The 25,110-nt window shown below is 38.2% G+C and overlaps 1 protein-coding gene across 1 annotated transcript; it reads left to right on the top strand.

Annotated features, from left to right (window-relative positions):
• Positions 1–2,500: 2,500 nt before the first annotated feature.
• On the top strand, positions 2,501–13,195 carry LOC141000146 (tumor necrosis factor receptor superfamily member 14-like). The gene is made up of 7 exons (XM_073470776.1): positions 2,501–2,659; positions 6,309–6,443; positions 8,616–8,709; positions 9,088–9,213; positions 11,095–11,250; positions 12,743–12,830; positions 12,918–13,195. Exons 2-7 carry the CDS (start codon positions 6,405–6,407, stop codon positions 13,111–13,113), a joined length of 699 nt encoding a protein of 232 aa, XP_073326877.1. The 5' UTR covers positions 2,501–2,659; positions 6,309–6,404; the 3' UTR covers positions 13,114–13,195.
• The last annotated feature ends 11,915 nt before the right edge of the window (positions 13,196–25,110 follow it).

The raw sequence follows: 25,110 nt of genomic DNA on the forward strand, positions 1-25,110 counted from the left end.
TTGGTCACACGGCACACAAAGAGCCCTATCAGCAACCCTGTCTGCACTGCAGAGGCCAGAAAATAATCTCACAGGTAAATTATTTATGTTACTAAAACTAGCATCTGCACTAAAAGCTTGTGATTGTCTGAACAGCAGAAAGCATGCTGAAAGCCTATCATTTTGCCTGTTTCAACAGTGATGTAACAAACTATATGTATGTACTAAAGGAAAACTACTCCTACTCCTACTACTACTACTACTGGGGTAGAAAGTGCCATAGGTGTAGATTTGTGTATGTATGGGAGGGGCATGTCAATGTTAGGGTTGACATTTGAACTGTTCCCTTTATTGGTACCTGGAATTTTGTACTGTTACTCAATAGTACCTTTTTCCGGCACTTTACTCGCTCTGTTATTAAATCTTTATAAAATTTCAGTTGGAAAAAATAAGCCTCCAAATACGACCAGCATTGTTTCAAAGGAAGACGCTATTCAAAGGAACTGATGAAATATCAGCACAGTATTGGACTATTTAAAATATACATTACTGTCAAATGGAGCATTAATAACAAGCAGTAGAGGGCAGCAATACTCCACTGCAGCATCTAGTCTGCCTGATCTAAAGAAACACATTCACTGTCTGTCATGTTGTTGCTGTCACTACAGCAGTACTACATACTGTAATATTTCTCCATAAATATTATGCAGTTCTCTTGGTATCTTAATAAGGTTTTGGAAAAACTACAAAGATCTCACACAGTCTACTGTTTTAGCATAACATCGACCAAGACAGTGAAAAAATGCCACAACTTCTCCAGTTTGCTCATTATTACAGCTGCTACAGGGGAGCTGGCTTTCATGCTATCAAACTCTGTACACTCTGGCTTTAAGATATATCTTATGTTTGACCCGGTGTTTCTTCAGGTTACATGTGTTGCCCTGATCTCCATTTTACAGTGCATATATTGCAGCGAGTGTTGCACTGACTTAATGACTTCTTGCCGGGGTGGTGTCTTGTTCTCTGTCTGTCTCTTAACAACGTTGTTTAAAAGGCACTGAAATGTTGCACCAATTCACTTAACCTGAACCAGTACTCAGCAGTCCCAATGTAATCTGGTTTGTAGCCATAAGAGTACCAAGCTCAGTACCCGACCCAAGACAACAGTTGGCCTGCCATGAAAAAATGATATTTTACATTTTTGGCTGTAAAAATGTTTACATAATGTAGGATCCCTTATAATTAATTTGTTTCATAAACTAAGTGCAGCACACAGAGTGACACTTGAATTAAGTCGATTAATTGAACTTGGGAGCTTAAACACAGCCCCAACAATGGAGGCTTATCTTCATGTAGTCCAGTGAGTAACATGAAATAAATTAGTTTTTCACTGCAACCCTGCAGTCATATCATCTGAATCCATGTTTGTTGTTATCAGAATGTCACAGGACAGTCTGGAGGCCTTCCTGCTGATGATAAGTTATGGTAACCCAAAGTGTCTGCCTGTTCAACTATTTCTCTTTTGCAAATTGTTATATAAAGCCAACAGAGGACTCATGAAGAGTTAACAGATCAGATAACAAAGTACCATGTAGATTAAAAAAAAAAAAAAAAAAAAAAGCTGGCCCATTTTGGGGAGGGGTTTTGTTTTTCTTTATTTCAAAGCAGGGGAATTCCATCTCTTCAAATCTCTTTCACTTTCAAGCCCTTCAGAATAAAAGCTTCATAAATGCTCTCTATCAATAGGTACTGGAGGTGATTGTAGGTGAGTTGGCTGACAAATTAAACAGAAAATATGGTGCTTCAAATGAGCTATGACTTACATTGGCAGGGAAAAATTCTTAATGAGCAAGTCTCAACATATCATATGTCAGGTAGTCTGATTTTCATTTTTTTTTCTTTTTTCTGTTAGGTTTAGCCATGGTAATGTTTTGTTAGGATTGAGGGTTGGTGCCACCCAGAACGGCCCTTTGTGGGGTCTGGGTGGCTTCCCTTCATTTTCATTTAGCTGGCCCATCAGCATTTTGTTTTGACGTTTGCTTAGTGAATTTCATATTTCTTTTTTTTGGCTGCAACAAATCATCCATGGCACACACAGTACTCTGTCTGAAGGTGTATCATGTTGTGTGTTTACTTCAGGTGTCGTGACCATCAGGAAACATATCAAGAGACTCAAGTTAACATCTACAATCTTTCCATTGACCACCACAGCTGCTCTACTACCTGCCCTCTGTGAAATGCACTACTGGTAGCTACATTTGCATCCAAATGATAATATTTGCTCTCATAACTAATTATGCATATTCTATTTGTTTTGTCAATGTGTCACCATTATGGCAGAGGGGACATGTTCAGTGCTCTTTACCACCCTGCTACAGGTGAGATAAGGATACAGTGGGAGGAGAATGTACAGGAAGGATCTGAGCTCTGACAAAGATGATTTGTTGCCTCACCAGCAGCACAATGTGGAGGATTTTGAGGATCTTTGTTTAATTTCTTATTTATCTATTTTAACTTATCCGACACTGCTACAGATTAAATGATGTGACAGGTCACGTTAGAGTTTTACAGCCTCATCAGTGCAATTCAGGCTGCACTTATGAAGGACCTTTATTTTGAAAGGTTAAAACGTCCTCCTTCTCTTCACGGACACAAAGTGCGCAGTCTTGTTCATCACACGGTATGTTCTGTATCTTATTTCTTTTCTTTAAAGATGCTAACACATTGTCACACTGTTGAAGTGTGTGTCGTTATGGCTCGTGTATTACATGTATATAGTTTATTATAAGTGTTGCTGCTGATCGAAGCTGCTCTTTCTGTGTGACTGTAACGTCTGTCTGGCTCCATGAAGGTACAGGAGGTTAGAAATGAAGACGAACAATGAAGTTTGACCACGTGTGACGGTGAGAACATCGAGGTCAGGTCCTACAGTATATAAGACAGAGCTGAGATACTGTTGGCATGCGGTTTACCTCTGACTGTTTCTGGTAATATAATCAGAATCAGAATTCCTTTATTTGTCCCGCAAATGGGGAAAGTTCTTAGTCACAGCAGCCAAAGGACAGTATCACACTTAAACAATAATAAAAAGTAAAAAATAACCAGTATAATAAGAGATAAGAGATAAGAAATAGAATTAACTTGTATATACATAGTATTTACAATATCAACTTGGTATTTACAATATGACATAGTATTTATAATATGAACAGTGTAAGTATAAGCAGTTTGGTATTGTTATTTACAAACAATAAATAATAAATATGGGTATTGAAAATTGTCCAATTAGTGCAAACCAGAAAGTGTGTGGATATGTGTAGAGTTTTGTATTGCACAGTGCACATGTGAGGTCTACTGGGAGCAGTGCTGGTTGTACAGTCTAACCGCAGCAGGAAGAAAGGACCTGCGATACCTCTCCTTCACACACTTGGGGTGTATCAACCTGTCGCTGACCAGTGCGGTGATAGTGTCCTGCAGGGGGTGGGACTCCTTCACCAGCAGCGATGACAGTTTATCCATCATCCTGCTCTCTCCCACCACCTGCACTGGGTCAAGAGGGCATCCCAGGATGGAGCTGGCCTTTATTGATAAGTTTATCAAGTCTCTTCCTACCTGCTGCCGAGATGCTGCTGCTCCAGCAGACTACACCATAGAAAATGGCTGATGCCACCACAGAGTCATAGAAAGTTGTCAGGAGTTCCCCCTGCACTCCAATGGACCTGAGCTTCCTCAGCAGATGGAGTCTGCTCTGACCTTTCTTGTATGTTGCTGCAGTGTGATCAGTCCAGTTTATTGTTCAGGTGAACTCCCAGGTACTTGTAAGACGTCACCATCTCAATGTCTCAATGTCTCAATAATAACACAATATAATATAATATAAAAGTAAAGAAAAGAAAAGAATAAATGCAGGCGGATATAATTAGATAGCAGTGTTGGGGTAACTTGTAAAAAAGTAATCAGTTTTTTCTTGTAACAAGTAACGTAACACATAAGTTCTGTAATTCAAGTAATCCATTGTTTATTTAGGTTTTCATAAAAGTAATCATAACTGGAAAAAAATGCTTCCATCCAGTGGAGAGACTTTTTAGCCTTGGAAGTCTTGTCCTTACCCCCCAAGAGGAACCAGCTGTCTGAGGAGACTTCTCTCTTCTCCTGCGTCACAATCACTACTTTGAAACAAAGTAAAGTAGAGAGCAGGACATTGGCTGAGTGACTCTGTGTTTGAAAAGCCTAAATGCATTTATATAGTTTTCAGTGTTGAGCAAGTTACTTTCAAAATATAATATATTACATAATACTGGTTACCTTCATTTTAAAGTAATATATTACATTACGATATTACTGTCCTATAGCTGTAATATTCCTGGGCTAGATCTGTTGTTTTGTTTTTGTGCTTAATACTCAGTAGCTCCGTATCCACACAAGCAACTGCAGCTCCCAGTCTGGTCTTACAGGCCTCAACACAGTTGGAGAAAAATTCAATTTCATGAACTTGAACTTGTTTTTTGTACTCTTGCCCTCTCCCAGCAAGCTGCCAAAACCCCTGTGATCAGATCAGATCTATTGTATGTCAGTACATGTCTGACAGTTTCCAGTTTATTACAGTGTGCACAGTCCAGTGGCCTATGGGATGGTTTAAATTGTTTAAATTATATACATTTAGTAATAAATGTTAATATTAACACCATTGATGTGTTTCATCACAGTACAGTCATATGATTTGGTTTACAGCTTAAAGAACATGTTGAAGTGTGCAGGGCCACTTTAAAGGAGCAATGTGTAATTCCCAGCCACCTGCTCCAGATGAATGGGGGCAGTATTTCAACTGCTCAATGTTTAGTTCAAACCCTTTTTGTTATTTATTTGATATATTTCATTTATTTCTGTACACATTCATCGTTACAAGTTGTTAAAAATGTCAAGACTAAAATAATTACTAGTATGTATTTAGTTACCCATATATTCACCATTCCTCGGTGTTATTGTTGCATCCTTTTGTTACACAGTAAGTGCTAAATAAAACTTTTGGAGGTGCACACTGATACTAAATCCTGAGAACAACTCATTCTGTTGGTGTAACAAGCACAGGTCTGTGTAAGCAGGCATACTGAACAACCACTGTACCCCACATCTGAGTAAAGCTGGCACTAAACTCTTTCAGGCAGGTTATATATATATATATATATAATATACATACATATATATATATATATACATATATATACATATACATATATATATATATATATACATACACATATATACACACATACATATATACATACATACATACATTTATATATATATATAATGTATGTATGTATGTATGTATATATATATATATATATGTATGTATATATATATATATATATATATAATACAAAAAGTACAATAAAAATACAAGGAAATACTATAACAAAAATTTTAGCACGTATGTATGCATTAGACTCACAAAGCTGTACATTTTTTTGCAAACCACTTCATCATGGGATGTGCAAAAGTTCACAGTATAGAGTATATGTCATGGGATGATGGTCAAAGATGTCAGCTGATGTAATGTATAGAGATGGACGTCCACTGGGGGGGTTGTTGATGAGAGCAGCTGCAGATGAGAATAAAGGGCAGGGTGGTAATTCATCACTAGGGTCGGATGGACTGGAATTCTGGTCCGACAAAGACAAAGATGTTGCAAGATAGTTAGTTTAGTCCAGACACATTGTTTTTATCAGAACATGTTAGGACTGTGTTTATTGTACAGTGTGAACAGTGATGTGATCAGAATCAGATATATACAGTGTGAACAATGATGCGTTCAGAATCAGATATATACAGTGTGAACAGTGATGTGATCAGAATCAGATATATACAGTGTGAACAGTGATGTGATCAGAATCAGATATATACAGTGTGAACAGTGATGTGATCAGAATCAGATATATACAGTGTGAACAGTGATGTGATCAGAATCAGATATATACAGTGTGAACAATGATGCGTTCAGAATCAGATATATGCAGTGTGAACAGTGATGTGTTTTGACTGTTTTTTCTAAGGCCTTCTGCATCTTTGTGTTTGTGTCACTTTTTGAATGTTTTAAACAAAGATTGTGTCCAGATCTTACAAGATGCACCTTTTAAAAACAATCACTCAAGCTGCTTCAAATCACCTGTTCATGTGTGGACAGTTTCTACCTTAAAATCAGGTTAGCAAGGTTTTTTTTATTTACATGACATTTAAGATGTCTGATCACTGCAGGAAGCTCAAAATAAACTGTTTGCTTGGCAGTTAGTTTAATCTCTGCATGGATTCTGTTTTCTTTTATTTTTCAGATGGTGTCCTCCTTTTGGAGTTTATATCTCATTTCATCATAAAATGCAGTGAGATAACATCTTCAGCCAATAAAAACTGTGATCCAGCTGTACAAAATGAAAAGAAAACCTGCACTATCACCGTCACTATTACTGGTAAAGTAATTTGTTATTACACAAAGCTTTTATTTGCTCCTCCTCGCCAACATTTCCTTCTTTTTGTACACCTTTTTTCTATTCTCTGTCCCTCACACACATCTACAAACATTTTAGTGTCAAGAAAAGAAAATGGAGAAGTGCTTTGTGTTCATCAGAGAGGCTTCATCAGTTCTACTGTATGAAAACAGCTGCCCTGCCTTTAACTTCTGAATAAGAAGAGAGTAGGTGGGGCAAAAGTCAAGATGGAGCTGTTTTTAAATATGGCAGGCTACTGGTGTGAAGGTGTGAACTAGGTGGAAAGTTTGTTTACTTTTTTTATATATACCATATGTAGTAAACACTGGTGAACCTCCACCTTAACAGACACAGGCCACGTCACAGGAATGTTGCTGAGATTCAACATGTGCCAGGCCACACAGTGACCTTACTCTTAAGACTCCAGCGACTGTCAAACAGGCTTGGGGAGTTATACAGGATTACATAGTCAAGATACAAAAAGAACAGTAACTTTATTCCGGAAAGGTTACAGGAAAAAAAATTATAGTAATTAGAATATTGATACATTCAGTTAAAAGGGATTAGTAACATGATTGCAATTTTAAATGATGATATACTGGTCTTTTACCATGAACATGCACACACATCATGACAACACTGTTACTATGGGGTGCCGAATGTAAAAATTCAGTCACACTTTTCTAGCTGATATATTTTGAATATTTAGCTCATTTTCCTCACATCTGAGGTACAAATTAAATGGTGAATCTAAATCTAAATGCTAAAACTAAATGTTAACTCTAAATCGAAATGCTAAATCTAAATGTTAAATCTAAATCTTAATGTTAAATCTAAATCTTAATGTTAAATCGAAATGCTAAATCTAAATGTTAAATCTAAATCTTAATGTTAAATCTAAATCTTAATGTTAAATCTAAATGCTAAATCTAAATGTTAAATCTAAATCTTAATGTTAAATCTAAATCTTAATGTTAAATCTAAATCTGAATGTTAAATCTAAATCTAAATGCTAAAACTAAATGTTAACTCTAAATCGAAATGTTAACTCTAAATCGAAATGCTAAATCTAAATGTTAAATCTAAATCTTAATGTTAAATCTAAATCTTAATGTTAAATCTAAATCTAAATGCTAAATCTAAATGTGAAATCTAAATCTAAATGTTAAATCTAAATGCTAAATCTAAATCTAAATCTAAATGCTAAATCTATATCTAAATGTTTAGAAAATATGCAAATAGCCCACACGTGTCAGCGTGCACAGACCCGCCCACACCTCTGACCGACCGTGCTGTGGATGTGGAGGTTAAGAGAGGAAGGACCGAACACTGGCAAACGTTAGCTTGTTGGTCGGTTAGCTAACAATAGCTTCCCCCAGAATACAGTAAAAAAGTTCAACTTTTAACTACGTAACTTACCGTTAACTTCTGAGCACAGCGTAAGGCAGCTGGCTGCAGAGGTGCAGAGAGCTGGACAGCTGGAGCTGGAAACACTGGAAGGTGAACACTGGTTGTAGAGAGAACACGAGAAAATGTTAGATCTCCAAGAGAGCAATACGACAAAACTAGAAGTCATACAAAACGACGATCTAACTGAAGCCATGGACCACATCTAACTGATGAAATCATCCGGCAGCAGGTAGCGTGGAGAGCAGGGTGTTATGAGCAGGCGCTGATTGCCAACCTGCTGCAGGTGAGCGCCTCTGCAAGCACAACAGCAAAAGAAACACACCAAGCACAAAATAACCACCACAGAATTTGACCGAACATGACAACACTTCTCCAGTCTCACACAACATCACTGTGATCTGAAGTGAAGCCAAATACACAAGTGTGTATTTTTACAGAAAACACACTCGTTATGAATATTAAATAGAAAAGTCATCTTATTGATATTTCTTTTCTTTGGTCTTTATATGTATATGTTTGTAATTAATTAATGTAAGTAATCAAGTTACATTACTTTTATATTGTGATAGTTACATTACTGATTACATTGTTTAACAGGTAATCAGTAACTGTATCAGAATACATGTTTAAAGTAACTCTCATAACCCTGCTGTCAAATGACATGAATGTGAACTCATTGACTCACATGTGGTTTCATGCTGTAACTCTTGTTTTTCTACTTTGATCGTCCGTTCTTCTTCACAGATACTTGTGATGGATCTCTCCAGAGGACAGACCCTTACATGTCATCGGGCAGAGTATCAGACAGGGACTGAATGCTGTCCTATGTGTCCTGTTGGTAAGATTCAATTGAATATTGAAGAGATGTTTCACTTTTTTCTTTTGTTATACTGTCAGGTGCCAACAATGCTGAATTAACCACTTGTGTGCAGATCACTGGTTGGTGTTGTGATGTTCACAAGTGAAATGTATTGGTGACGGGCCAGCATCTCACTGGTGTTTTAACAGTACAAGAACAAGCTGAACTTCATATATTTTTTAAAGATTTATTTTAATTTGGCATCATCTGGTGGTAAAGTAGGAATAAGAATGACACTGTAATAAATTGTCACTTTGCCGAGCTGGAAACATGCAACATACTCTTAAGATTGTATCTTTCCAGTTAACAGAAACAATTTATGTCATGAAAATAAACTGTTGTTTTTCTTTTCAACAGGCAGCCGAGTTAAAATAGACTGCAGCAAGGGCCAAAGTACTTCCTGTGCGCCCTGCACTGAGGGGACCTTTATGAATCAGCCGACAGGATTAAAACTGTGTTTTCACTGTACAAACTGCAATGCAGGTAGATTCCTATTAATATTTCCTAACTATTAGTAGAAACTAAAGTCTATGCCTTGATTTGAAAGCTGTAATTAGACTTATTACTGCAAGCCCCACTGTTAATACTGTGTAAGAACTGAGAAACTGTTGAAGATGTGTTGAAGTTTTGAAGATGCATACACTCATTATGAGATAACTGCAACTTACTGATTCAATATTGACGAAAACCTTATGTATCATGAAATATTGTGAGACGTGAGATGTTTTGTGCCACAACAGGCTCGTTTCACATAGTTAAGCCACAAGACATTCATTTACATTTACATTTAGTGCATTCAGCAGACGCTTTTGTCCAAAGCGACTTACAATAAGTAGTCTGTCGTCGAGGATCACACCCAGGTTTCTCGCAGTCGATGAAGGCGATACCGTGATGTTCTCGACAGTGACTGCCAGGTCCATGTGAGGGCAGTCTTTCCCCGGGATGAAGAGGAGTTCAGTTTTACTGAGGTTGATTCATTATGATGAAAAGTTCTACATTACCGCTCAAAAACTTATTTTTTTTAAAAAATCACTTAAAATAACATTAAATTCATAAGAAATACAGTCTAGACATTATTAATGGGGCAAATGACTATTTAAATTCAAAATGGCTGACTAATGGACTGTTTACTCAGCTGTACAGAGAACCATCCTCAGCAACCATCATTCTTTTGGTCCAACATTACATTATGTTAGTTAATCCAAGTTTTTTGTGTTAAAAGGTTTATTTATCTTTTTTTTTAAAAACTGGAAACAGTTGTACTGATTGAAGAAGCAATCAAATTAACCTTCCTTTGGCTAGTTTGGTATCTGGAGCATCAACATCTGAGGCTTCCATTATAGTCTCAAAATGGCCAGAAAAAAGAACTTTGTTCTGAAACTCATCAGTCTATATTCTGAGAAAGGCTTTTCCATGTGAGAAATTGTCTAGAAACTAAAGCTCTCATATGTTACAGGATCAGACTGAAAACCTATAAACAGAGAAGATTCCTGTAGAGACATGAGAAAGAATGAAAGGTGCAAATGCTTCTGTTCAGTGCAGCTTCACTCAGCAGAATTATTTGCCAATATGAAAATATACCTCTCTTCTCTGTATTGTGTTTTCTGCCTTCCAATGTTATTTCAACAACACTAACACACGTTTCCTTATTCATCCTCACTCATAGTGCAAATAGAAATACAGCATATTGGCTGTCAGTTCAGTAAAAGTGCAGTCAGCTGGTATTCTGTCTAAAATGAAGTGGCCAGCATAGTCACCAGATCTCAACTCTATTTACTGTATAATACGTAAGAAGTGCCCATCAAGCCAATCCAACACGTGGGAGGTACTTCAGGAAGCAGGAAGTGACACTTCTCCAGATTACCTCAACAAACTGACAGCTAGAATTTCCACAGGTGAATGTCAAGAGAAGGATTCTTTAACCAAAGCAAAGTGAAGTAAAAATCATCATTTCTAACCTTGTCACTGTCTTGGCTATATTTTCTATTCATTTAGCAACTCATTTGGTGAATTACTGTGAGTTTTAATGGAAAACATCAAATTCTTTGTGATTCCAAACTTTTGAGGAGCAGTATATATTTTTACACTCAAGTTATTAGCTCTTAATATCATTAACGTCAGTCAGCTCTGTATTTTCCTCATTTTTAAACAGCAGTAAACAAGTTTGAATTACTGGGACTTGAAGTGATAATATTATATGTTTGCTCATATTTATGCATCCATACATCCATTCAGATTTGAATATTGTATTTACAGACCATGACTGACAAATCCCACTCATTCTGACTTAAAGATTTAGTCTCTAGTAGATTAAACTGAATAATAGTTTTGTTTCTCCACAAGTAACCTCTATGTGTGTTGCAGGTTCGGGTTTGAAAATGAAGACGTCATGTACTCCATCATCAGACACAGTTTGTGAACCACTGGAGGGATTCTTCTGTCTGGACCCTGCAGAGAACGGCTGTATGGCAGCACAGAAACACACAGGCTGTAAACCAGGACAATACATCCGTCACAACGGTTGGTTTTCTTGTGCTGACTTCATATGGGACATATTAAGCTCATTTTCAGGTTCATACTTCTGCTTGGGGGTTTACATGAATAGGTTTACATGGTTCAATGTTCGAAAAACACCTGTTTTTTCTGATAGCGTACATTACTGCAGCACCTCTATTCACCCACCATCTGAAAATCTTCATAGTACCACAAGTCTCTTTAAGGTCCCCTCCTGAAGAGTCTTTTTGTAGCCAGGAAATCAGTTTAACCAAGTTCAGCTGCATTTTTGCCATGCATATCACCACAGTAACAGCTTCTGAACCAAAGACCAATCATGATTGAGCAGGAATCTGATCTGTACTGTGTAAGCCTGGGCCTGCCCAGTGTGCCACTATCTCAGCTTTTCATGGTTTGAGCAAATCAAGGATTAAGGTTTAAGTGTGTGACTGGCTTATCATCTGGGTTATTATCACGATAGGGACAGTTTATTTATATATATCAACTTATTTTAACCGGTCTACCCAGAGGTGAAACAGCCTAACTTCAGGGGCCAAAGGGCAGGGATCCAGCCCGCAGCTTTGTTTCAGGATCCTGACAGCGACGTTGGCTGATGAACATCTCCAGTGTCCCACTGATGTGATAGTTGAATGTCAAATAAAATGAATCAGGCCACTCTTAGTTTATTTAACTACCTTACTCAATTGTGCTGGCTGCAGGAAAACTTTGTTACAAAGGCATTTTGTTTAGAAAGTAAATTTGTGTGTGTACTTCAGGGTAGGGACGGCAAGCTGGCTCAGGTTTTGTCCCCAAGACAAACAGGCAGAGTTTTTGGAATGAGAGAAGATATTTCACACCAAAACTTGTGTTTGTTGCACACTGTGTGTGTGTGTGTGTGTGTGTGTGTGTGTGTGTGTGTGTGTGTGTGTGTGTGTGTGTGTGTGTGTGTGTGTGAGAGAGAGAGAGAGAGAGAGAGAAAGAGCAGAAGAATCTTGCTCTTTCTGTCAGGACGATGTTACTCAGACACAAAGGATGTTACACTGGCAAAGAGTTGAAGAATTGAATTTATTTAATTTCTTGACAATCTAGTTGTGAACTTGCATATTACATTATTATAATAACATATGAGCAAACATTTCACTGCTTAAATATTTGCATGCAGCACTGAAGCTAATGACATTTGGATAACTTAGTTCAGTTTGTTCATGACTCTGGTGTGATTCCTCCTTTACAGTCAATCAAGTAGAACAAGTCATTGCACCACAAACAATGCCAGAATATCGCCCATAATCATTTCCCCAGTGACCTCTGCAGGAAAGTCAGGGATAAAAACTTGTGAAGACAAGACAAAATAAATATCTTGTGTCTGCTTCCAAAATCTCAACAATCAAATAGTTGTTTAAATCCACTGAGAGGAAATCAGACAGGTCTGTTGAAATGTACTGATGTCATTTTAAACCTTGATCCTTTCATAATATATCTATGCTAGTCTCAACAGATATCATTTGTATTTGTACAGGAACAGCACAAAGAGACACTGAGTGCTCTGACTGCAGTGAAGGACAATATTCAGATGGAACATTTACATCCTGTCTGTCACACACACAGTAAGTGAAGTTTCACAGCAGACACCTAAGGTCTTACAACTGTAGTAAATTCATAGTGTCCTTCAAAATGTCCCTCTTTCATTCCAGATGTGAACCATTAAATCTTCAGTTGATAAAACCAGGAACTGTTTCAACTGATGCTGAATGTGGAGAACAAACATCAGGATCGACAGCAGTTGTGGTCGGCAGTGTAGTGACTTCTTTATTAATTGTAGCAGCACTTGCACTTGTAATGATCCTTCTCAAAAAGAAAAAAATATGTGCAAACACAGCTGTGATTTGAATTTAGACAATAAAACATGTTTTTGATGTATAATAAAAGTCTTTTAAATGAAGTCGATTAAATAAAGTCTGTCACATCACAATGTTGTTGATTATGGTGTTTTGTTAATGTATTTATTGTTAAAACTGGTATGTTTTATACTCTATGTCCTGTTATTACTACTACTTACTACTGTAAACGTGCAGACAGTTTTTGGACACAGCAGAGAACATGCTTTCTAGGATTCAGTAAGAATGGTGCTGGATGCTAGGACATTGTCTTTGCAGTGTCCAGCAGTGAAAACAGTCCAAGCTAAATTTCCTGCGCTGTGCTAAAAACTGAACACACCCTCTGCAGAAGTGCCTGTCTACAGTCTTGGTCATTATGGAGCACAGATCAAATGTACCTGTACAGACACTAAAGTCACCCTGGAATAACAACTTGGAGCAAATTTAAGACTTACTGTTTGTCTGAGAAGGAATGTTTCTGTCAAAGTTTTACATGCTGACTTCCAGCAAATCATGCAACTGTATAAAGCCTATTCATCTTCTCTGATGATCACACTGAGCTCAGTTGGATCTGACACCAGACTGAAACTGGACTTTACCCATGATACACAGGAACAAGTAATTGGAACAGAGGACGGATTGGACAAATGGCTGCTGCCACCTCGCTGAATCTTTGCCTGTGAACAACTGAGCCTATTGAGGATGATCCTCTCACCCAATCATAATACCATCACCTGTTACCAGTGAACCCATTTACCTTTTTTTTTTCTTCAGCTATCCACTTTCCGGGCTTTTGTTGCCCCTGACTGAAACTTCTTTGAAACATGTAGCTGACATCGAATTTAGAGTAATTTCCAAACATCAGTGGATAGAAATCATTGATATATTGTCTCTGTCCTGTTTTCAGTGCAGTTGGTGTCAAAAAGGGTTGACAAATGATCACATTGTTTTAGTTTTTTGTTTTGCTGAAGCCAAACAAAGATGAATTTGGTAGTAAGTATTGGACAGTTTTTATAAGACTGCCTGGCACTATTTCTGGTCAGATTGTTTACCTAAGAGATGAGAATGAAAAAACCTACAGTAAATGATGTCAAACCTACAGTAAATGATGTCAAACCTACAGTAAATGTGCTCAGGACTCACCTCAGACACTCAGCCAATCCTTCATGCCTGATAGCCTATACTTCAACTAAACATGCTTAAAGTATTAACTATGTAGAGAAGAAATTCAAACTCAGAATTGTAATATTTACAATATTAATGAGGTAATAATACAATAACAAAAATATGTATCTTTTCCATAAGTGAATAAACAAGCTGTTCTCAGAGGAAAATAAGGTCCCAGAACACTGTTTGAAGCTAGAAAGGTGGCAGGGTCCGCCACATATAAACAAAGAAAAGATATTTCACACCAAAACTTCTGTTTGTTGCACACTATGTGTGTGTGTGTGTGTGTGTGTGTGTGTGTTTGTGTGTGTTTGTGTGTGTGTGTGTGTGTGTGTGTGTGTGCGTGTGTGTGTGTGTGTGAAAGCAGAAGAATCTTACTCTTTCTGTCAGCATGATGTTACTCAGACAAAAAGGATGTAACACTGGCAAAGATTTTTAAAATGGAAAAAGTAAAACAGTGTGAAAACTGAGTTGTCTTTGTCTTTTAATGACCAAATAAAGGGACCTTAGAGTGACAGTTCAGGTGTTTTGATGTGGGGTTGTATGAGGTTGCCTACTTATCCTCGTCAGTGTCACCTGCAGTAGATGACCTCAGCCCTCCCCCTGTGTGGAGAAGCAGTGTGTAACACCGATGGTTTATGGTGAAATGATGTTCTTTCCACTTCCTGATAATGGATAACAGTGCTCAGTGGAACATTCAGAAGTTTAGAAATACGTCTGTAACCAATGCCACCAGTATGTTTTGCAACAATAAGTTTGCAAAGGTCTTGAGAGCTCTTTGCTTTTACCCATCATGAGATGCACATTGTGTGACACCGTGGTGATGAGAAAGCTTTTTATAGGCCGTCAGTTAGGACTACACCAGCTGATATTAATTTGTACTGGTAGGGGGCAGGATTGCTTTCTAAATACTGACAGATTTCAGCTGGTTTCTTGGCTTTCTATGCCTTTTTGCACCTCCTTTTCTTCATGTGTTCAATACTTATTCCCCGTGTCATTTCACTTTATTACACATAACTTAATTTACGGACATGTGTTTTGATTTCTTTGTATGTGTGTGTGTAACCAGTATGTCTGAACAGTCATTGTAAAACCTAATTAATCAGAATAGTAGTAGAACACTTACTCCCTCTGTTACTATCGTCCATTAACGCGCCCTAGTGGCGTAATTGAGCGATGGAAGTAGACCGCATATTGACTGCTTTTTGTCAAGAGAGGGGGGGGGGGGGGAGAGAGAGAGAGAGAGGGAGAGAGAGAGAGAGAGACCCGCACAAGGCAGCTCCCGTGCAGGAAATGAGAAAGAGAAAAAGAGAGAGGGAGGGAGGGAGAGAGAGAGAGAGAGAGAGAGAGAGAGAGACCCGCACAAGGCAGCTCCCGTGCAGGAAATGAGAAATAAGACGAGAGATGAATAGAGTAGAAACTAACTAAGGTAACTCAGAAGACATTGTTGGAAGCTGGAGAGAAGAGTTATCCAACAGCCACGGAGCTGCCGACCCGACGGCGTGTTCATTGAGCATCCCGGCTGGTTTTTGTTGGACTATTCTCCTGACAGAGCTGTGCTGCTCGAGTCGCCCTCATCCCACTGCCTCCTGATCCTCATCCCACTGCCTCCTGATCCTCATCCCACTGCCTCCTGATCTTCACCCATCATCATCACCTCCTCACCGCTCATTGGATTCATCCTCATCATCTTCATTTCACATTCCCATTACGCACCAGGTTCCCCTGCTTCATCCTTTTCCATCTTCGTGGAACTCGGTCAGTTTTCCAACTAAGGGTGATGGTAGGAACTCCATTGCACTCAAAAAAGATTCATGAAAGGGTTTAACTCATCTAAAGACTGATTCAATATTGGAACACACTTTTTTATTTTATTGAGAGACTATTTCATTCTGAAACTTTTGGTTAATTTGTTGTTTGGTTGAATCACAGTATTTCATAACTGTGTGAAGTACACTGGGTTTGAACCATGTAGCCTAGCTAAATTTGTTGCATTATTGAATGAATGAATTAGCCATATTAGGTCTTTTCTGAAAAAAAGATTTATTAATGAGACAATTTATTAATTTGGAATTGGCTGCAGTTGTTGGTTTAAATTGTTTCAAGCCCAATGGGTGTATAACATCAATGACTCCTGTAACAGAATGGAGTGTGTGTTGCCATAACTGAACGAACATATGCAAAGTCATTGTTCTACTGACAGGAAATAAGAAGAAATAATACACTACAGTTAAACATAAAAGTATTCGGTTGTTGGTGAGTTATTATTAAGGGAGGGATTAAGATATGTCATTTTGTACATCACTGTTTCATCGTGTGTCTCCTCTTAGAACCTAGACACTTAGATACGCCCTTTAAACTTGGCTACCTGTGCCAAGTGGGTTACATGTGGACAAGGACAAAATTTTGATTTCAGAGGTGGGGGGGACACAAGTTCTTCTAGTTTTCTATTGCTACTTTTAAGTTTATGTAACCGGGTCAACCTGTGTGTTGCATCAAATGTGTATATAATTACACAATTTTTACAACTCTCCTGTGGGAGAGGTGGGTGTCATTGTTTAATTCAGTTGATAGTCATAAACCATCCTAATGTTTTTCTGTGTTTATTATATGCATTTCTGGTCTCTACGTTATTGTTATGTCTGTTCCTACCTAACAATATGTACATGCCAACAGAGTTGCATTTGAAAATAGTAGTTTCAACAGTTGAAAGTCGCTAGCTTGAAGTTATGACAAACCGAACTAACTTCCGGTTTGTCGATATCTTTATCTTCATTTTATTTGTATAGGAGCTGGAGTGGACAGTTGTATTTACATGGAGGTTCTGCTTGTTACCCGTTCTGTCAGAGAATAAACGGAGATCATCTCCAAAGAGGTCCTGGTGTCACAGCACCATTCAAACCAACACAACGCAGAAGCTTACCGGTCACATTTACTGTTCCCTTTTTTGGTTTGAATGGTTGTAAAGCATGTAGCAAAACATTATCACCCACTTCTGTGTTTCACCTTGTTAGTCAACTTCACTCCAACTCAGTACCACCAATTTTACACTTATTTTTGGAATATATGGTAAACAGACCTCATTTCTGCTCTTCCATCTTGTGCTCCTTTACTGACTGAGCATCCACTGACCCCTGGCTGCTGCTGATCCAGCTGAGATAAACATAACAAAAGGTGGAATATCTATGAGCAACTTATAATTTAATTAATTACAATAATGACAAAAAATATTGCCAAATAAACTAGTTTATGTCACTCCCTCCCTACTGTGAGTTCCTGACCCAGCTCATGAACTCACTACTTAGTCGCTACTATTTCTTACCAATAAAATAATACATTTACACATTTACACAGACTTTTTACTACAGCGGCCTCAATATAAAACTGTACCTGGCCAGTTTGCCACTTCTTTCATCTGATAAAATATATAGATGCATGGTGTTTGAACTTTGAAAGCTCTGATACAGATAATCATCATCCTAACATTTGTCACAATGCTTAATCTCATGACTAACTGCATCCTATATCTATGCCAATAGGATGCAGCGATCACAATTTAATTGCAATAGTCAGGAAATCAAAGGTGCCCAAGGAGGGGTTGAGAATAATTAAAAAGAGGTCGTTTAAAGCATTTGATGAAGAAAAATATGTAAGAGATGTTTCAAATGCTAAGATATCAAATATTCTGTTGCTGGAAGATCCTGAAGCTGCCTTTAAAGTTTTTGATGACACATTAACAAATGTCATAGATCGACATGCACCTTTGAGAAGAGCCACAGTGAGGACTATTAACTCACCATGGTTGGACAGAGAAACAAAAGAACATATGATTGAAAGAGATCAGGCAAAACAGATTGCTTTATCATCTGGTATTAAATCAGACTGGCAAATTTATTGTAAATTAAGAAATTTTGTTACAAAGTTAAATAGGAGGAGAAAAAAAAGAATATTATGGTAATATAGTTCAGGAAATGAAGCACGATAGTAAAAGATTATGGAGTACACTAAATTTTTTAGTTAAGGGCCACACAAAGTCTTCACCATCTTATTTAGAAACTGGAGGAGAGTTCTTGACCAAACCCAAGGATATTGCTAATCATTTGAATAATTATTTCATTAATAAAATCGATAAGCTAAAAAGTACTGTACAGCATAATGATACTGACCTCGCAGATAGACTAATAGGACAAATTATGGAAGGTAAAGAATGTCATTTTGATTTCAAGACTGTTACAGTTTCAAAAGTTGAGTTATTATTAATTAATTGCAAAAATAAGTCACCTGGGGTTGATTTTCTAGATGGTAGGTTATTGAAACCTATTGTTGGTATTGTGGCCCCAGTGGTAACACGTATAATTAATTTATGTCTGACTAAAGATATATGGCCACAGGGATGGAAAATTGCAAAAATAATACAAATTCCAAAAAACAAAAAGTTGCAGTTTTCTAAGTCAAATAGTCGACCTATCAGTTTATTGCCAATTTTGAGTAAAATCATGGAAAAAATTGTGTATGAACAAATTCAGTCATATTTTTCTAATAATGGTTTATTTACAGATTTTCAGCATGCTTATAGGGAAAAACACTCTACATCAACAGCTATGACACAAATGTTAGATGACTGGTGTAATGAAATCACGCAAAAGAAAATTATAGGAACTGTCTTCCTGGATTTCTCTGCAGCGTTCGATATTCTGGATCATAAATTATTATTGGAAGAATTGAAACATTATGGGTTTTCATCATCAGCATTGTTAATTATCAAATGTTATTTGAGTGAAAGATGGCAAATGGTTTATTTTAATGGAACTGAGTCAGACTTAAAACAAGTTAAACATGGAGTACCTCAAGGAAGTTGCCTTGGACCTCTGTTGTACTCAATTTTTACCAATGATTTTCCCTTGGCATTAAAAACAGCTCGCATGACAATGTATGCCGATGATACAACAATTTATTTAGCCGAAGGAACTATTGATGAATTAAATAGAAATCTAAGTGAAGAAATTAAGTTGGTTTCTGAGTGGGTTAGCTGCAATGGACTAATTTTGAATGTGTCAAAGACAACTACTATGGTTATTGGATCAAACTATTCATTGCGTTCAAACTCAGAGCTTAATGTTATGATCAATAATCAATTAATCAAACAAGTGAAAGAGGTAAAATTATTAGGAATTATCATAGATCATACACTATCATGGGACATGCATATTAGGAGGATAATAACCAAAATTGGAAACATTCTTTCAATGATTAGGAGATGCTCTAAATATCTAACAATACATATTACTAAACAAGTCATTCAAGCACTGGTTTTGTCACATATGGATTATTGTACAGTTGTTTGGTCCAATACCTCACTAGCCAACATCAGAAAACTGCAACTTATACAAAACAAAGCAGCACGTGTTGCACTTACTTGTGGAATAAGGTTGAATATTTGTCAAATGCATGCCAGTCTTTGTTGGCTGGATGTTAAGCACAGATTGTCATATTTGTTGATGGTATTTCTTAGAAATATTATAACAACTAAAATGCCACATATTTTTTATAGAAAATTATCTTTTAGTTCAGACATACATAATTACTCAACTCGACATGCTGCTGGAGGTTATTTTATTTTACCCAGGGCACTTTCTCAATGCACAGTATTATATAGAGCTATGAAGGAGTGGAATGCCCTTCCGAATTATGTTATACAACAAAGAAACATGGTTAGTTTTAAAATGAAACTAAGAGATTATTATTTGGATCGTAATTTTAACCATTAGTATAAATCAAATTACATTGGCATCCCTGTGTGACAGGATACATAGTAAATGTTGTGTAGTGATTGAATGTAGGAACTGGTAATGTCTGTTAGGTGTTCGTCTTGGATGTTTTGTTTGTATGTGTATGTATTAAGTATGTGTTTTCTGTATGTATTTTTGTTTTTATGTATTAAGTATGTGTTGTTTGTTGATGGTTTGTATTGGTCACTTATGTAAATGAAAGACCCCAGGAAGAAGAGCTGCTGCCTTGCAAAAGCTAATGGGGATCTTAATAAACTAAACAAAACTAAACTAACATATGTTTATTCTTTCAACCTCACCTGTGAGCCTCCAGCCTCTTCTCCTACACCTCCTCCAGCTTCTCCTCCTCTACCTCCTCCAGCTCCTTCTCCTCCATCTCCTCCAGCTTCTCCTCCTCTCCCTCCTCCAGCCTCTTCTCCTCCATCTCCTCCAGCCTCTTCTCTTCCTCTCCCTCCTCCAGCCTCTTCTCCTCCATCTCCTACAGCCTCTCCTGCTCTCCCTCCTCCAGCCTCTTCTCTTCCTCTCCCTCCTCCAGCCTCTTCTCCTCCATCTCCTCCAGCCTCTTCTCTTCCTCTCCCTCCTCCAGCCTCTTCTCCTCCATCTCCTCCAGCCTCTCCTGCTCTCCCTCCTCCAGCCTCTTCTCCTCCATCTCCTCCAGCCTCTCCTGCTCTCCCTCCTCCAGCCTCTTCTCTTCCTCTCCCTCCTCCAGCTTCTTCTCCTCCATCTCCTCCAGCCTCTCCTGCTCTCCCTCCTCCAGCCTCTCCTCCTTTATCTTCTTCTGCATCTCTACTATCGGTCACCTGACAAAAATATATTGATGCATGACATGAACAGTGGGACAATTTGGGGTGCAACAATCATCAATTTTGATGATACGGTTATAGAGGAAAAAACTTAGTTTCACAATTATCATGAGTTTGGATGTATAAAATCACATTTGTAATCCGAAGTTTTATTGTATTTTTCCCTAAATCTTTCATTGTTGGTGTTTTTTTAAACAGTTGCTGACTTTCAACATAAAAATAATACATGACAATAAGTGTATCCCTTTGGCATTAAATATAAGCTTTTTTAAAATCTTTGCATTGTTGAGCCTCTACAGTTATAATAACAATAATAATAATAACAATAATAACAATACATTTTATTTATCAGCACTTTCAATAAAACTCAAAGACACTTTACAAGATTATTGAGAGCTTTGTAATTGATGAGGAGGATCTTGAAGTGGATATGCTGCTTTATTGGGAGCCAGTTGCAGGATGGGTGTAACGCATTTCTTTGAGTCACTTGTACTTTGACTTCTAAAGAAGTCTCTTATGTCCACTTTTCTTTTTTTAGACATCCTGGCTGCGCCTAATTACCAAACACACATACACACGCACGCCCAGGCAAAATAAACGCCCAATTTACCGGCAGATTAATAAGGACTCCTGGGCAACTAGCAGACCGGTGTGCAAACAAGATGCAAGATGCATCGAGGAGCTTGTGGGCGGTCTAAACTAAGGGAAACAGGCTTCAGCTTGAGCGGCCGTTTTCCGCTTGGTCCTAGTGCTTGTCGAGTCTCTGTTTACTACAGCGTAACATTGTTTTTGGTCGGTAAAAACTGCAGGGGACCAAAACGGCCTTTTGAAAAAGTGCAGGGGACATGTCCCCTGTGTCAAACCGGAAGAGACTGACTTCCTCTCTCTATAAAGTGAACACTCCATCTGTACCGCTGTGGTTTGGTCCCACTCCCTCTGTCAGTATATGAGCAGGCTGGGCTGTCCTCCTCAGAGAAGGCCCTGAGTAACTTGGTGCCCTCTCTAAGATATTAGCTGGTGCCCCTTGTATCTTAGACAGTTACCATCACACAGGAGTCATGTTCATATACTCACACAGAAACCACATTACCTTATGTCGAGTTTCTTTATTCTAGAAATAAAACAGTAGTAAAGAAACAATGGCATAAAACAAAATAAAAATACAATATAAATGAGGTATTGCACAAAAATATTATATCAAAGAAATCAGTGCAGATTTACAAATATAAATAAGACTATTGTACAAAACAGAAACTAAAGTGCAATATGCATAATGTAGACATCTGCTGAGAGACCACATGATTTACTTAATGATGGAGAGTCCACTGAGATGTTCTTGCCCCGTAGAAGATCTCAGGTAGGTTTTAATGAGTTTGAGCCCAGCTGTGCTGACATGGAGGGGACAGTAGAAGCTGATGCTGCATCACTGGGCTTGTCTGAGGTGACGGGGACAGCTGATACATTATATTCAAAAATAAAGTGTAGTATTTTATATCACAGAGCAAAACATGAAAATATTTAATAACAGACCTTATTCCAGGAATTTAAGACAAAACTCTAAAAATTTCAAGGGAACTGGAAGTGCAACAATGCTAAGGAGGTAACAATTTAAATAAGATGTATAGCCCTTATTCTTTTCACTGCAACCCTGCAGTCATATCATCTGAATCCATGTTTGTTGTTATCAGAATGTCACAGGACAGTCTGGAGGCCTTCCTGCTGATGATAAGTTATGGTAACCCAAAGTGTCTGCCTGTTCAACTATTTCTCTTTTGCAAATTGTTATATAAAGCCAACAGAGGACTCATGAATATTTAACAGATCAGATAACAAAGTACCATGTAGATTAAAAAAGGCCAAACAAGTAAAAGCGAAAGAAGATTGTCTTCTTTCGCTTTAACTTGTTGTTTTTTCAGGGGAATTCCATCTCTTCAAATCTCTTTCACTTTCAAGCCCTTCAGAATAAAAGCTTCATAAATGCTCTCTATCAATAGGTACTGGAGGTGATTGTAGATGAGTTGGCTGACAAATTAAACAGAAAATATTGTGCTCTGGTTTTATTGTGTGAAGATCATAGAAAGAAGCAGTACTGTCCTACTGTGCCTGTCATCAAGTGATATGACTCACATGTCACAGTGCTACTGTGGCAGTCCTGTAGTTTTTCTGTCTTCTGTTCTCCCTACCTGCTTTCCCCCCTCCTTCTCTCCCTCACCTGCTCCTTCTCCTGTGTGTGTGTGTGTGTGTGTGTGTGGGCGTGGCAGCAGCAGCAGAGTGGCACACCTGTTCCAGATCATCTCATCTCCCTCTGGCTTTATCTACCTGGTCTCTCCACCACTTTGGCCCTAGATTATTACATCCCATACGGTGACTGTAGTGCTGCGACGTAGTGTTTCCTAGACACTCAAAGTATTTTGTGTTTTCTGTGTTTTCACCTTTGCACGAATGACCTTGTTCTTTGGCTGCAGAAATCTCCACCGCCGTTCTGCACTACTTCCAGTTTGCTCTCCTGTGTTCCTCCAGCCAAGCCTGCCTGCCTGCCTGGTCTTCTCCTCCCCATTACCCTCCGGAAATCAGTTTGTGAAATTAAATCCTTTGTTCACTGACTTCCTGTCTCTGATATCTGCAGTTGGGTCCTAAGAAAAAACCCCACCGTAACATCACATTGGCAGGGAAACATTCTTAATGAGCAGGTCTCATCATATCACGCTCAGTCCTGCTGACATGCACTCCTGATAAGTGAGCCTCACAAGGTCATGCTGAACTTTACCTCGTTCAGTATGAAAGCTTGTGTTGTATTTTCTGCCCCTTAACAGCTGACACTGCCAAACCACAAATGGAAATACCCCTCTCCCCAGCTATCATAAAAGGCTCAGTGTTATTGTTCCATGTTCCCTCATGCTGGTTATTCTCTGCATGTTGTTGACTCGTGATGTCTTGTGTTCTCTTTGCAGATGTAACTGGTCTGACTGGGGATAAACCTATAAAGAAGTGGCAGGAACCTTGACTCTCTCACTTCAACCTCCCAGCTTGGCAGCAGTGGTTGGTCTGGGGACTGTTTCCATTTACTTCTCTTTTTCTTAAGGGTTTTCTGGTGGGTCAAGTAGTCTGATTTTCATCAGACATTTTCTGTTTTTCTCTGTCGGTTTAGCCCTGATAATGTTTGTTAGGACTGAGGGTTTGCATTTTCTCATTTACCATCAGCACAACACATTTTCTGATCTGACGCTCATGTGGACAGGACAATGTCATCTGTCTGTGCCATCAGAAGCAAATCAGTGCTGAAAATACATCTGTTTTATGAAATGACTTGGCACTATGGTTAAGCTTGATTTAGATTAAAGCACAAATACTACTAGGTGAGGTTAAACTAAAGATGGTTTGATTTAAAACGACTGCTTCATTAAGGTTAGAGGATCTTGGTTACAATATTAACAACATGTCTAAGTTTAGGGAACAACTGTTGTCTTGTTAAAAGAAACATTGACTGTTGGAAGGAATGAGGAAACGAACAGTACTCTGCTGTGTGAAACTAAGAGGTTTGGCTGACTCAGGAATCCACCCCAAACCTCAAACTATTGGTGCATGACTTCCTCCTTAACTCAGCATGGACAAGTCATATGATTATGGGCTTTGTGTAGACAGATGTTATTTTGGAGTGTTTGCTGACCAGTGTTGTTGTTCTGTGGAGAATCAAAGTCCACATCTCATTGGCACACAGGAGAGAGGGAGGCGGCTGTGTGGTTTTGTGCAAAGGTAATTTGATTTTGGCACAACATATTGTTTATGATTAAGCAGTAAATATCTGTTTGGTTAGTTTCAGTTCCTCCAAACTAACTGATTTATTTTAACGGGGAAATAAAAGCCCTGCCACAGAAAGTGATTGTTGTTCTATGCATATGGCCAAATGCACCTTTATCATCCATGGCACACACAGTACTCTGTCTGAAGGTGTATCATGTTGTGTGTTTACTTCAAGTGTCGTGACCATCAGGAAACATATCAAGAGACTCAAGTTAACATCAAGAATCTTTCCATCGACCACCACAGCTGCTCTACTACCTGCCCTCTGTGAAATGCACTACTGGTAGCTACATTTACATCCAAATGATAATATTTGCTCTCATAACTAATTATGCATATTCTATTTGTTTTGTCAATGTGTCACCATTATGGCAGAGGGGACACGTGTTCAGTGCTCTTTACCACACCCTGCTACAGGTGATAGGGATACAGTGGGAGGAGAATGTACAG

This window comes from Pagrus major, chromosome 7 (assembly GCF_040436345.1).
Source record: "Pagrus major chromosome 7, Pma_NU_1.0".
NCBI lineage: Eukaryota > Metazoa > Chordata > Actinopteri > Spariformes > Sparidae > Pagrus > Pagrus major.